The sequence below is a fragment of the Drosophila busckii genome, chromosome 3L, assembly GCF_011750605.1.
Source record: "Drosophila busckii strain San Diego stock center, stock number 13000-0081.31 chromosome 3L, ASM1175060v1, whole genome shotgun sequence".
NCBI lineage: Eukaryota > Metazoa > Arthropoda > Insecta > Diptera > Drosophilidae > Drosophila > Drosophila busckii.
The window spans coordinates 10280249-10294979 of record NC_046606.1 but is presented as its reverse complement, the minus strand read 5'-3'; the positions used below and the strand labels follow the sequence as shown (position 1 = coordinate 10294979).

General features: G+C 33.6%; 1 protein-coding gene across 1 annotated transcript; it reads left to right on the top strand.

Annotated features, from left to right (window-relative positions):
- Window positions 1–3859: 3859 nt before the first annotated feature.
- LOC108599145 (reticulon-1-A) lies at window positions 3860–4794 on the top strand. Its single transcript, XM_033293502.1, has 2 exons — window positions 3860–4425; window positions 4472–4794. The coding sequence occupies exons 1-2, from the start codon at window positions 3930–3932 to the stop codon at window positions 4792–4794; spliced, it is 819 nt and encodes a 272-aa protein (XP_033149393.1). The 5' UTR covers window positions 3860–3929.
- Window positions 4795–14731: the final 9937 nt, after the last annotated feature.

Sequence of the window (14731 nt, the reverse complement as noted above, 5' to 3'; positions counted from 1 at the left end):
GCTATGAGTATTATTACTATCTTCTATTTTTTATTTAAAGAATATAAAAGGTTTCATTAAAATCTTACCATATCTTTTGATGGCTCGCTGAAGAATTCTGCAAGTCTTAAATTTTAAATCTATAAGAATTTACTACTTTATTTATTTATTTTTTAAAAATATCAAAAATTTAATTAAAATCTTACAATATCTTGATGGTTCGCTGAAGAATTTTGCTTAAATTTTTAATCTTAAATTTTAAATCTATGCGAATTTACTACTTTATTTATTTTTTTAAAAAATATTCAGGATTTCATTAAAGTCTTATAATATCTTTTGATGGCTCGCTAAAGAATTTGGCAAATCTTAAAGCCTTTTTTATATCATAATCTACCATTTAACTACAAAAGTCGTTATTTTACTAATTCAATTTTGCTTGCTTATGTTAATTATCTTAATTGTTAATTAATACGAAAAATATGTCTAACCATTAGTGCAGCTAAAAATATTGAAATGGCAAAGACTAAAGTCAATTCGCAGATGCCAATGGAATTACGATGAGCACACACAAACATAAATTAAACTAATATACAACAGAACTGTGGCATGCAACCCCAGAGCAGTTCGAATAGGAATGTGGCTACAATAATCAAGCCTAGGCAACAGTTACAAGTTACAGTTGCAGTTAAGGTAACCGTAGCTGCCCATAAAATGACACTGAGTGTCAGTTTCAATTAAACATGTTGACAGCTGTAAGGACATGCGTACATATGTATGAATAGACAAGGAACGTGGGGTGGGTGGGTCGGTAGGCATTGCTCAAGCAATTTCGATTTTAATACAAGAAATTCCAAGCATTGTCTGGGGCAGCAACAATTGCTGGCAAGTTTGGGGGCGAAACTTGCGCACTGACAACTTTATTTTGTTGCTTACATTCAAGACATCTTACAACTTTTACTTAGCCAAATGCATAAAGTAATATTTGTGAAGCAAATGTGGGTTGGGGCTGAACAAAATCAAATTTTAAGTAATTTTGTGTGTATTTTCTTAGTTCATTTGTTTTTGCCTTGATTTTATTTTTGAAATCTTAAGGCCACACAGATTTAGGCGTGTCTATTGACAACTTGTCAAATATTCTCTGTCTTGTGTTTGATGATGCGAGCATTTAGTTTAATTAAACTGCCTAATAATACAAATTATGTAAGTGTGTAATTTCGCCTAGTTTACTGATAAGTTTTGCATAAAATTGTAAATGTCCTTAGCAATCAGCAGTCTGCTGCTTTCTCTCTCTTCTCTCTTGCTCTCTTAAGCTTATTGCCCAGCTCAGCTGCTCAGTGTTTGGCCCTCAGCAAGTTTTTCGCATTTAATTGCAGCTCAGCAAACACTCAAGACATTTTTTTTTGCAAGCCCATCTACTTAGATAGATACTAAGTATATATATTAGGGTGATTCGGTTTAATATAAGCAAAAAAAATGACAGTGTTGACTACGCAGAATATTTCTATTTATAATAGTTCTTCAAAAATAAAAATTTAATTGCTATAAACTTTTAAATTTAATATAAAGCTACAGCAAAATTTTAATCTTTTTAGCACTATTGCTATGGGTTATGGTCATAGCGATTATTTTTCGTTAAAATATAAAATACAACTTTATATTCGGATTATTTTAAAGTCTTATTGCTATAATATTCTTAAAAATCAATCAAATTTTCATGTTTTACTCATTTTCATGCTAAGTAATATATTATATTAATAATAATGCATTAGAATTGGCTATATTTTTAATGAAAGGCTTGTTGTATTTCAATAATATTAGAAAAAAATATTTTTATCTAGCCAAAATATGCTTAGAATTGAATTTTTAATTTTTTATTTATTTTATTTAAATGCAACATTTTTTTCCTTATTTTATTATTTATTATTTCAAATGCCATTTACATTGCTATTCGCATTTTCTGTAGATATTCATTTTCTTCCAGCTACTATCGACCTCACCCTAATATATTTGTATACATATTTTGCTACTATTTGTTGCTATTTTTATTATTTGCTTGCTTTTTGCAACTGCGAGTGGCGACTGCCTTTGTTTTCGTCACGGACGAGTGGCAAAAAGCAATCATAGAGCAAGTTGCAGCTTCTTTGGCTGCGCGTTACCCTCGGCGCATTTTCTTCGCTGTCGCCGTCGTCGTCAGTCTTTTGTATTATTGGTGAAATTAGAATTTCTCATTAAAATAAGTGTTGGTCCTTGGCAGCCAGCCGCTTGACTTGAGACACTCACACGAAGCTCCCCCCAACAAGTCCGGAAAGGTGCTCGGCCGTGCCAATGGACTTACGACTTGACTTGATATTTTTTTTTTTGCTCTGGCTTTTCGCATATTTTTGCAAATGCTTCCGTCCACTCATTAGTTGCGCTTCAAATCTGACTGTCTGCTCTATTTGCGCCCCCACAATGTTGCAGCATCCACTTCAGGCGCAGCTCGTTCGCTTTTTCAATTTTTAATGGGTTTTGTATCCAATTGCGTTTGGGTTTGTTGCCCGCTAGTAATTAAAACTGCAACTCTTTTCATCACTGCTTGACTAAGCCGCATATCTTTTTCCATCTGCCATTTATATTATGCACCAGCCTTTGGGCCTAATAGGCTTAAAAACTGAAATGCTTAGCGCTTGTTTGTACTTTGCTTAAAATATTATAAATTCTGTGGCTTCAATCTTAAAATTAAGTGCTGCATTGCAATCCAATTTGCTTACCAACCCTTTTGCTTAATTGGTATTTAAAATACTAAAAGCGCCAGCAATTAAAATTTGTAAAGTTTCATAAATTGGCTACAAATATTTGTAACTTGCTTGAGACTGGACTGGCATAACCTAATCTAATTGTAGTTTTATATCAAGTTTTAAAACTGAGTGCTTTTGATTTGTTTGCATGTAGGTGGTGTGAGTGTGGTGTGTGTATATATGTGTATATGTATTGGTAGGGGATGTGCGGCATTTACTTTTTATATTTTCATGTATGTTAAATTAAAATTAATTATAAAAACTACTGCGTTTGCCGATTATTTTTCAAAAAAAATGAATTGATAAGTAATCTATAAAAATAATTTTCTGACTATTAAGAATTATTCTAATAATTTACTCCGCATTATTTTTCATTTATTGCCCACGTAATTAGATTAATTATGTTAAAAATATGTTACTGAGTAATTAACCATAATTCAAAGACCGATTAATTTTTCATGAAAAAATGAATGTGATAAGTAAAGCTAACAAAAATAATCTTCTGACCTATTAAAAATAATTCTAATATTACTATGAATTATTTATTTTGTAATAATCCCAAGCTACGCATTATTTTCATTTATTCTTAATCGTAATTAGAAAGAAATTATTAAAATATTTGTAACTTGCTTGAGACTGGCATAACCTAATCTAATTGTATTTATATCAATTTTTAACTGAATGCTTTTCTTCTGACTATTAAAAATTATTCTAATAATTTACTATGAATTTTTTTTGTATAATCTGAAGCTGCGCATTATTTTGCATTTATTTCCCATCGTAATTAGTATTTAATTATAAATATTTTACGTATTTTGTTTTTCAAAAAATGAATTGATAAATAAATATAATAAAATAATTTACTGACTATTAAGAATTATTCTAATAATTTACTATGAATTATTTTGTATAATCCCAAGTTGTGCATTATTTTTCATTTATTTCTCAGCGTAATTAACAATTAATTATTAAAAATATTGCAGTATTATCATAAAGAATTTAATTTATAAATTATCTATATAATTTGTATTATTTTTACGCTTTGTTTTTGCTGTCAAGTATTTTTGTTATTAATCTAGTAGCAGCTTTGACACTCGTTCAGTAATTCGCCTCAAGCTTTGCTGCTTAGTATAGCTCGTTAGTTAGACATTTCAACTAAAATAAATAAAAAGCATGAATTATCAGATTCATGCGCAGCAGAATTTAGCTGAGAGCTGCTTCTGGTCCTGGCCAGATGGAGCAATTGGGCGACTGCTGCTGTGGCGCAATTGGCAATCAACTGGCATCGTATTTTGTTTAATCATAATACTGCTGCTGGACATAACGGTAAACTCGATAATCAGCGTGGTGAGTGTGTTGGGCGTGCTGGGACTGCTGCTTAGCTTAGGCTATTGCTCATATGTCTGGACCATACGCAAGTTGAACAAAAGCAGCAATGAGGAGCATCCAATGCGGCGCTATATGGAAATGGATTTGAGCATTAGCGAGCAAACAGCCGAGTGCTTAGCTCGTCTGCTGGTGCAACAGCTGAATCCAATTATGCGAAGCTTGCGTGCGCTATTCCTGGTTGAGGATCTGGTTGATACACTAAAGTTGCTGCTGCTTTTCTGTGTGCTCAACATTTTGGGTGATTATGTAACGGGCATGAATTTGCTACTAATTCGGCTGAGTTAAATGATTTTCTCCTTGAGACTTGCTTACTGAACTTTTTGTAGGCCTTGTGCTGACCATTTTTACTTTGCCCAAGCTCTACGATTGCCAAAACAAGTCCTTCTTCAAACTTGGCAACTGGCAGCAGCTACTGTTGTATAAGCGTCTGTTAATGGGCGACTCAGTCAATCCAGCTGACAATGAGCAGCCACTTAATCAAACCTATTGCCAATTTAATGCTGCTGCTTATAACGAAACTGGCGAACAGGATGAATACTCCAGCGACTGTGCTTGGCCCATAGAGCAACAGCAGCTGCTGCTGCAGCAGGACACTCCCAGCGAGGGCTATCATCAGTCACATCCTCATCAGCATTTTAAGCAGCTTTAGAGTCTTAAACTAAAATATTTAAGTTTCCGCGCGTTTTTTCGATCTATTAATAAATAAATTTCTATGAGTCGCGGCCTCAACAATTCATTTCAAGTATATGCATCTATCAATTAATATAATAAATAAAAAAAATATTAAAGTCTCGAAAAATCTTTTCACACATTTCTTTATATAATAAATTCAACTACAGTCATATGAATTATATTTGTTACACATATTTCGCCAAAAATGCAAACTTCACTCACTTTTTTATAGTGGCGACGTTTTTTATGGCCGCACATTTGCCGCCTGGGCGGACAGTCAGCAGAAATGTCGACGTCGCTGCCATAAAACGAAGGCGAGCGTTTTATCGATGTGCAGTGCAATGGCTGCAGCTATATTTAAATCGCATGCAAAATGCTATTAAAAATATATATTCATGTACTATATGTGGAACTACTTATGCATGTAAGAGCCAAGTCGCAATATCTGTGTTAGCCAGTGTTGGCAGTTTAGCGCATTTAAGGCTAGATACATTAATATAGAGCTAATAATACAAATTGCAAAAATAAAGTAGGAAATTTGAAATTTTCTCATAACTATTAAATTATTTATAATACCAATACCAGCAAAAATATAGTAGGAAATTTTAAATGAAATATGTAACGAATAAAATATTTAGAAAATTTCACTTGCTTGCTTTGTTAGCATAAGGAAGATATTTAAAAAAAAAAACTATATTTAAACTATTTAAAAAATTTAATATATTTTTTTTGCTTCTTTAAAAAGATTAAGAAGAAATTTATTACAATTCAAATGGAAATTTCTAATGGGCTCTAATGTTTAAACCAATTTATAAATTTTTCTTTAATATTAATATTCTATAAAAAATAAATAGAAATATAAAATTAAGTTCCAGCTAGCTATATGTAGTTTTTCTTAGTACTTATTGTTAGAACTAGAATTTATGTTTATATGAAAATCAAAAAGTTGCCAACAGCTCATTTGAGGGTTAAGAAATTAGTTAGCTTATTTTAAGTCTCAATCTAGTTGTCAACATTGCTGTTATCTATGCAGAACGAACCGCTAACGCTCTTGTGTCTGTTTGTCTAAGGTAATTAGTTTTTTGGCTCATGTCTGTTGGCCTCGTAAAAGTGTTGATCTCACCCCAACTCATTCTCTCACCAACTTTAAGTTGTAAGCACATAAAATGTTCAACCAGCAAGCAATTCATCAATCTAGGGCCAGCACTTTGACTCGACGTTGGCGCCATTAGCATTTGATAAAAATAAGGGGATTTGTTTAGTTTTTATTGCTGCGCATCGTAAGTGTCATAAAAATGATTCTGTAAACTGCAGCAGCAGCAGCAGGCAAATTGTAACAAGGATATGTTTTTATAGCTTTCACGCTTTTAAGGTAATTGCATTGGTTTCTAGCTTTAAGCCACATTTGGAGTGGCTCATGTGGAAAATTACATATGCAAATGCTGAATAATTATAAGCGCAACTTTTAAGAGTTAAAGCTTAAAAGCAAACAACAAGATTGGTATAATTTTTCATTTAAGAATGCGCTGTGGCTTGCCAGACTGACATCAGTTAGCTCATTTATCAGTGTTGTCAGTTAGTCAGAATTTAAATAATTTTAAAATGATGACAAAAGCTTTTCGCAGCAGTCAAAGTAATTATGCACACATGCAAACACACACACACACACAATGTAAATTAAAAAGCATTAACACTTGCTTACAAATCGTCCAAGATAAATGCTCGCATCATTAGTCATTAGTCTAAAGCGCCCCCACACCCATTTACACCCTCAACTTGCAGCGCCTTTTCAAATGTTAATCATGTGTGCTTTCTGTTTTCTATGGGCTGCTCAATTTTTCACATACAATTGGCTTGGGGTGGGTGGGTGGTTGGTTGGAAAATCCATATAAAGATTCTATTCCATTCATATGCAAATTCTACTTCACTTTCAAACTGGCAACTGTTGTCTGTCTCTCAAAATTATTTATTAGTTGTCATTTGCTGCAGCTTTAGCTGAAATTGAAACGCTTAGGTACAGTCAATTTTACTTTATGTCATATATCAAAGTCAAATAACGTTTGCAAACTATAATATCTATTTTTATAAGGAATATTGTCAAACTAAGTTTATTATTTTGATCGAAGTACGAAGCTATTGATAGTGGTATACTAAATAACAAAAGCTTTTTAAGTTAGTATTGCTCTTGCACTTGTTTATATATTAAATCAATGATTTCAAATGCGACTAATCCATATCCTTCATTTCCATGCTTAACTGCTTATATTTCCATTGAATTAATTGCAACTATAACTAACATCTTATTAAAATCAATTGCATAGAAGCATTAAGAGCTCTATACCAAATCCCTGGCAAATCCTTTAATGTGCCTAATTGAAGCTGCCAGGCTATTAAACAAATATGTCTGGCAACCAAATCGTTGTGGCATGCAACACAGATTTGCCAAAACGCAAGATTTATGGTGTGCCAAAATACATTTGTGTTTATATTGTATTTTAGTTTTATTTGAATTCCGCATGGCGTAGCCAAAGTCAAGTCGAAGGACATGTGGCGTGGCAGGATGTGCGCCAAAGTTCATTAATTATGATTGGAGACAGTTGTACAATTAATAAACGAAGCGCAGCCAACTGCGGTCATTGGGGTGTATCTATGTGTGTGTGTGTGTGTGAATGGGTGGAGCAGATAAAAGTGGAGATTGGCGCACGGAAGTTTCGTTTTCGTTTTAGCTTTTTCCTCGAGTTTTATTTGATTTGTTTTGTTTGGCAGGCACCACTGGGCGATGATTATGATCGGACGCATTGTGATTTATGATTTTATGTGCAAATTTATTGCCTTTAATTGTGTGCGCTGGTAGCTTCGCGAGAGTTGGAGTCAAGTGGTGTTAGCTAATTGAAAAAGCCGTGAAGCAAAAGTATACAAAACAAAAAGAAATTGTGCAAGACAAAGAGAGAGACAGAGAGAGAAACTAATACATAAGTATATTAACTGAGCAAATTAAACTAGCATAATTCACTTTTAGATATTAGCTAAACTGTCTTAATATTAAATATATTTATTTAGCATAAAACACAATAACTTATAATAGAGAATAAGACAGAGAGAAAGCAAACTGTCTTTATAATATTTTCAACTTAACATAAAACAATCACTCTTAACTTCTAATGCAAAGCAGTATAGAGTGCGTGAGAGACAGCAATTTTATATTAATTTTTGTTGCTAAAGAGCTTTAAGAAATTTATTGCGTGTTCAACTTTTATCAATTACTAATCAATATAAATATAATAATATATTACTTTAAAAAAATAATCCTGATGATTATACAATAGCCATTTGAAAAATTTTAAATATTATTTATATTAAAATAATGTGACTCAAATTATTCTTTATTAAGATTATTATTCGTGATATGAATGAAAATTGTCTTAGTATACCACAGCTGAAAATCATGTGTATTTAATAAATTATTTACGAATTATTTAATATCATAGCACACTTAACTTCTCACACAAGCGCATTTTAAATATGATAAACATTTGCTCAAACTATTGTTACAGTTAACTTTCTTGAGCAGAAAAAATATAAGAAAAGTATTCGGCAGCCAGCGATCTCACCTGATCGACGTCACAGCTTTAGCTCTAGTTGTTAAATGAGCTCAGCAGTCGCATATCTAAGACCCCGACGCTTCTCTCTTCGTGGCTTTATTGTGAGCGTCGCTGCCTTAGCGACAAAACTGCGATGCTCAGCGTGGGAAAAAGAGCGAGAGCGCATGCAAACCGAAAGTCATGTGGGTACCAAAAGATAACGGAAAGTCGCTTTGACTAAACACAGAAGTGGCGTGAATTTAATCTGAACTAGACTAAAACAAAGCATGGCAAGCATATTTTGCTCGGCAAATGAGTAAATCTAAAAACAAAAGCATAATTTTAAATAATTTTAATTATTGGTAATTTAATGATTAGTTTATGCATAAAAAATAATCTAAAAAGTAATTATTGCAATTACTTATATTTATTAAACATTATTATGCTCACTAACTTAAATTTTAATTTTCTATCGATTAGAATCCAAGCTGATATATAATTTTTATATAAATGTAAGAAGAATTGGTTAAGAGTAACAAAAGCAGTCACTGCACCAATTTGTTATCAAAAAAAAAGCCCTAACTTAAATAAATATAAATAACTGTACCATAGTTGTCTCAGCAGTTAACTTTACATATATATGCATATATGCTATATCACTGACTACTTAAAGATATCAAATTGATTTTGAATTTGAGTTTAATTGCCAACTCACCTGCTCGGCTCAGCGCTAAAAGCGTTTTGGTAATCCTAAACCTTAATTAACATTCAAAACAAACAAATGCCGTGTGCCCTCAATGCAAACACACACACACACACATACATAGATAGGCTTATGCATATGCATAGCAAGCAGCGAACACCTCGAATGAAAGAAAACCCATAAATCAATTTTGAAATGCATTAGACAAGAGACTGGCCCGAACGAACTGTTGTTTGCATTTTGGCCAAATGCCCCACGGCGGCCAAGGCAAAGTGCAACAGCAACATTTTTGCAACAAGGGACCAACTGGGGGTGTGCGCAGTTGCCGCTTAAGTTGCAGACATAGGTCAACTTTCTGCCCCAGCCCAGCGCAAGGAACTGCCCAAACAAATCTACTCGCCTGTCAAAGTTACAGCGCCAAAGTCAAAGTCAAAGCCAGAGATAGAGACTCTGACTCCGAGGGACGACATCACCTTTCAATTAATGCATATTTCTCCAGTGTCACGGCTTTGTTGCTGCTTTCAACTTGCACCCATGCGTCTGGCTGGGGGTGGGCTTGGGGTTGGATTTTACTTAACGCCTCGCCTCAGCACTTAGCTTCCGTTTCCTGTTACTGTTGCCCCGACGGCAGTTTGGGCGTCAAGCTCGAGGTATTTGCAACTAATTGAAAGTGCAATGTGATGCTGCAGAATGCAATTAATGCCTTGCAACAGCAGCAACAGCCGAGCTGAGCCCACTGCTCAATGTCTCGACGTATCTTTGATTTGTATTTCTGTTGCGTGCGCAATGCAAAGCAAAAAAAAAAAACTCACTAAGAGAGTGGGAGAGAGTTGAGACTTTGAGGGTAAACTTGCCACTTGGGGTTAGGCGCTGCTTCCGCTCGAGTTCAAAGCGGCTTTGGCTTATTGCTTTAAGCCAGCGGCTGCAATTTATTTAACTTGGAATATATATAGATTGCTGATCTGCACGCAGCAAGTTGTGACTTGACTTGTAATTAATTTCAATATTTGCTAACGCCCCAGCCTTGATATGGGCGGCAGGTGTAGTTGCTGCTGGCCAAAGGGATGAGCACAGTTTACAAATGGAAAGCTGATCAAGATAAAATGGAATTATATAAAGACTTCAAATCCTTATACAAGTTTAAGATCTCATTAAAACGTGCCAATTAATCAAAAATTAAAATATAACGAAAGTATAAGACTATAAGTATAAGACTATAAGTACAAATAGTACGAATAGTATAAGAATATGAGTATACGTCTACGTACAAGTATACGCATAAATATACGTACAAGTATACGCATAAGTATAAGTGTACGTATAAGCATACGTATAAGTATAAGATCACCACAAGGTTTAAGTAAAGGCAGATTTACATATATAAGGTAAATATACATATACAATACTAACTCACCAATAAGGAGCAAAGCAGCAGTTAGTTTTCAATTACAACACCGAACAAACGAAGAGAAAAAAGGAATCACTGCAACAAATACTCACACGAAAAAAAGAGAAAAAAAGAAGCACAGAAAAAAAATGACAAAAAAAAGAAAAAAAAATCACACAACACCCGCGCGACACCGACGCGAGATTATTCACACATACATACATAGACGCACACTCATAAAAGCGCAAGCCGCGGCGGAGCCCTAAAAGTAACGGCACAATTTGCAAAACGCACAAGGAGCCCGAGCTGCTACTAAAATCAAATAATTGTTAATTTGCTACAAAATAACACTTGCACTTGCTAATGTATATTGCTTTTAGTAATATTAACACTTTTTTGATTTATTATTAACGTTTGGACATGCGAAAAACTAAAAATGAAAACATTTAAGCGGAGCTTAGCAAAATATACGTTTATCCGAATGCAACGCGCGAAAAACTCACGATCAGCGTTGCCAACTATTTGGATTTTTAGGACTGCGGATAATTAGGATAACACACGTATTAAGTGTGTTGATTTATTTATGCTTTTATTCATATATGTATATGTTTTATATATAAAATTGAAAGTATCACAACACTCCCACGCGACACCGACGCGAAATTATTCACACATACACATGCGCACCAGTACGCAATGTAGAGCGCTAGCCGCGGAGCCCTAACAAGTAACGGTACAAATTGCAAAACGCACAAGGAGCCGGAGCTCCTGGCAAAGACAAATAATTGCTAATTTGTCACAGAATAACACATACACTTTATTATACACATTGCATTTAATAATATTAACATTTTTTTGATTTATTAATAATGTTGTGCATGCGAAAAACTAAAATGCGAAAACGTTTATGCGGAGCGCGGAAAAAATATACGTTTATCCGATTAAAAAGCGCGAAAAATCTCACGATCAGTGTTGCCAACTACTTAGATTTTTAGGACTGCGGATAATTAGGATAACACACGTGGTAAAGTGTGTAGATTTATTTATGCTATTGCTATATATATGTTATATATATGTTATATATATAACGTTATTAACTTGCAAAATACAAAACAACGATGTTTTTGAAACATAGCAAAGGTAAAACTAATAATTTATCCAGCACATTCGCGCTTAAATGAGACGATCACTGTTGCCAACTATTTAGATTTTAACGTGTGTGGATAATTACAAGGTATTTAATTAGTGTATTCATTTATTTATACTGCATTAGATAAGTATAATTAAGTTTTATAAATAAATCAACACATTGATTATTATTATACTTACATACATACATACATACATACACTTAAGAATCAAAAAATTGTCAACACTTGCTCTAACTTTTTATCCTTCTTATCCTGAAATATAAAATTTGCATAAAGCAACGATAAATATAAATGATAAATAGTGTTAGTGCTAATAGCATATAAGAAAAGCTTTATTTATTAATATTATTCTTGTAAGTGCGGTCTTACAAGGATAATATTTACAGTGTTGCCAACTAACAAACTACTAAAATACTAAATAATAATTAGGTAATTACGGCGCTCTTAAGCTTTTAATTAGCAATATATAACGATTTACTTATTTGATTGTGAATCAGTTACATTATGCGCTTGGCAACGCAGATTATCACTTTTAGGCGCGGATAATGAGCAAAATTTTTATCCAGCAGCTCTAAGCCCTAAAGTTGGCAACGCGGATCGTCACTTTTTCGCGCTTTTTAATCGGATAAACATATATTTTTTCTTCGCTCCGTGAAAATTTTCGTTTATTGTTTTTCGCATATCGCAACGTTAATAATAAATCAAAAAAGTGTTAATGTTAGTAAGTGCAATGTGTATTTGCAAGTGCAAGTGTTATTTTGTAGCAAATTAGCAATTATTTGTTTTTGCCAGCAGCTCGGGCTCCTTTGCCATTTGTACCGTTACTTTTAGGGCTCCGCGGCTTGCGCTCTTCATTACATACGTGTGCGCATATGTATGTGTGTTTGTTTGTGCGCGCAAAAAAATGAGTTGTTGCAATTTTAATTCCCTTTAGATTAATTTTCATTTAATTTCTCGTGTTTCGCGAGTGTTGGCTGATCTCGCGTCGTGTTGCGCGGGTGTTGCCTTATTTTTCTCTTTTTTGTTATGTGGAAAATTTTTTTTCAGTGATTATTATTTTTTCTTTTTTGTTTCAGTGTGACAATTTGTTTCAGTGATTTTTTTTTTTGTGTCTTATATGAAAGTTATCTGCTGCTTTCTTCTATGTTGGTGAGTTACTATTCTTTTAGCTTTCAATTTATTTTAATATTTTTATAGCCCAAAAATATCATTAGAATCGCTTAGTTTATTTAAGTTGCGTGCGCAATGCAAAAAAAACATCATTAGAGTGAGAGGGGGATAAGGCGCTGTGGTAACATTCACAGCGCTGTCAATTTAGCTATTGGCGCCACATTTTCAAATACCAATTAGCTAGTTTTAGCTTTTATCAAGCCATATCCGACAGCTCTAAGCCCCCCAAAGTTGGCAACGCCGATCTTCACTTTTACGCGCGAATTGTTCGGATAACGTATATTTTTTGCTTGCTCCGTGAAAATTTTCGTTTTTTGTTTTTTTGCTTATAAAAACATGAATAATAAATCAAAAAAGTGTTAATGTTACTAAATGCAATGTGTATAAGCAAGTGCAAGTGTTATTTTCTATAAAATTAGCAATTATTTGTCTTTGCCAGCAGCTCGGGCTCCTTGTGCGTTTTGCAATTTGTACCGTTACTTTTAGGGCTCCCGCGGCTTGCGCTCTTCATTGCGCTTGTGTGTGTGAATAATCTCGCGTCGGTGTCGCGTAAGAGAGTTGGTTTTTTTTCTCTTTTTTTTTGTGTGACAAATTTTTACACTGATAATTTTTTCTCTTTTATTTTTGTGTGGCAGTTTGTTTAAGTGCATTTTTTTTCTCTTTTTTTTTTGTTTTGGTGATTTTATTGCAGTTGACTGTTGATTTTAAGTATGTTGGTGAGTTATATTATATACTTATTGATATTTTAGATAATAATAATGTAATAGCATAATTATATAAATATTAACATTTATATAGCTCTCTTTTTATTCTTTATTTTGCAATCTATTTGAAACTCATATACTGAGAGTCTATTAGTTTTAATTCAAGCCTTGGGCTTAGCTGCTGTTTATATTTATTTTTATTTATGAAAATGTCGATCTTAGTTTTGGTGAATGAGTTCCTTTATCAATGCAAACAATTATTCAACGCTTTGAGTAACATGCCAAGCGAATCGGCTCAACTCAAACTTTTAGTTAGTTGAAGCAAAAGCTTTCTTGTATTTTGGGCAAGAACAATAAATTGCTTTTTAAACACTTACAACTTACAACAAGTAGCAAGCTGCAGATGCAGCTGCAAGTGGCATGTGTGGCAAGTGGCAAGGTATCAAGTGCTTGCTGCGCTTGGCTTAGTTCGACTTGGCACAACTGACAACTTTCCTAAGAATAACTGCTAAGCGATTTGCATATTTAGCACCTTGGGAGAGAGGCAAGGGTCGGGACCAACTTTATCGCACTCGATGCAGCCAAACAAGACACATGCATCTCCGTTAACACAACACACACACACATTTGCATACATGTATGTGCACGTAAATCTTGGCCAAAAACTTTGGCAGACACGAAAATTTATTTATAAACAGAAGAAACAACACTTGAGTAATGCAAAGTTGTGGAGCTGTCATAGCAATAACAGCAACGATTCCATTTCCACTTTGCGAAGCGAAGCTCCTAGACGGGACTTAGGAAAACAATACAAGTTCAATTCAACAGCTTAGTGCAAAATAATATTCAAAGCTTATTTGAAGTGCTATGCGCATTGCATTGAAATCAAACTGATAACTGGACTTGGGGCAAGGGGCAATATATAACGCATATAATGAAAATTTAAACAAACAAAAATTAAATTTTGAAGCTAAGCACATAAGCACTTTGAAACTTAATTTAATGAACTTAAAGCCACTGTAAATAAATTTATTTACTTTCTGAGTTAAAAATTGTAAATAAAATTAATAAAAATGCACTATTTACTGCCATTATTATGAACAATCAATCTATCTACTTGCCATATAGAACTATTATGTCTATTCTACATTTATTTTAGTGAGCAATAGAACTAATTGAACATTTAGCATTTAGAATAAACAAATAGACAGATATATG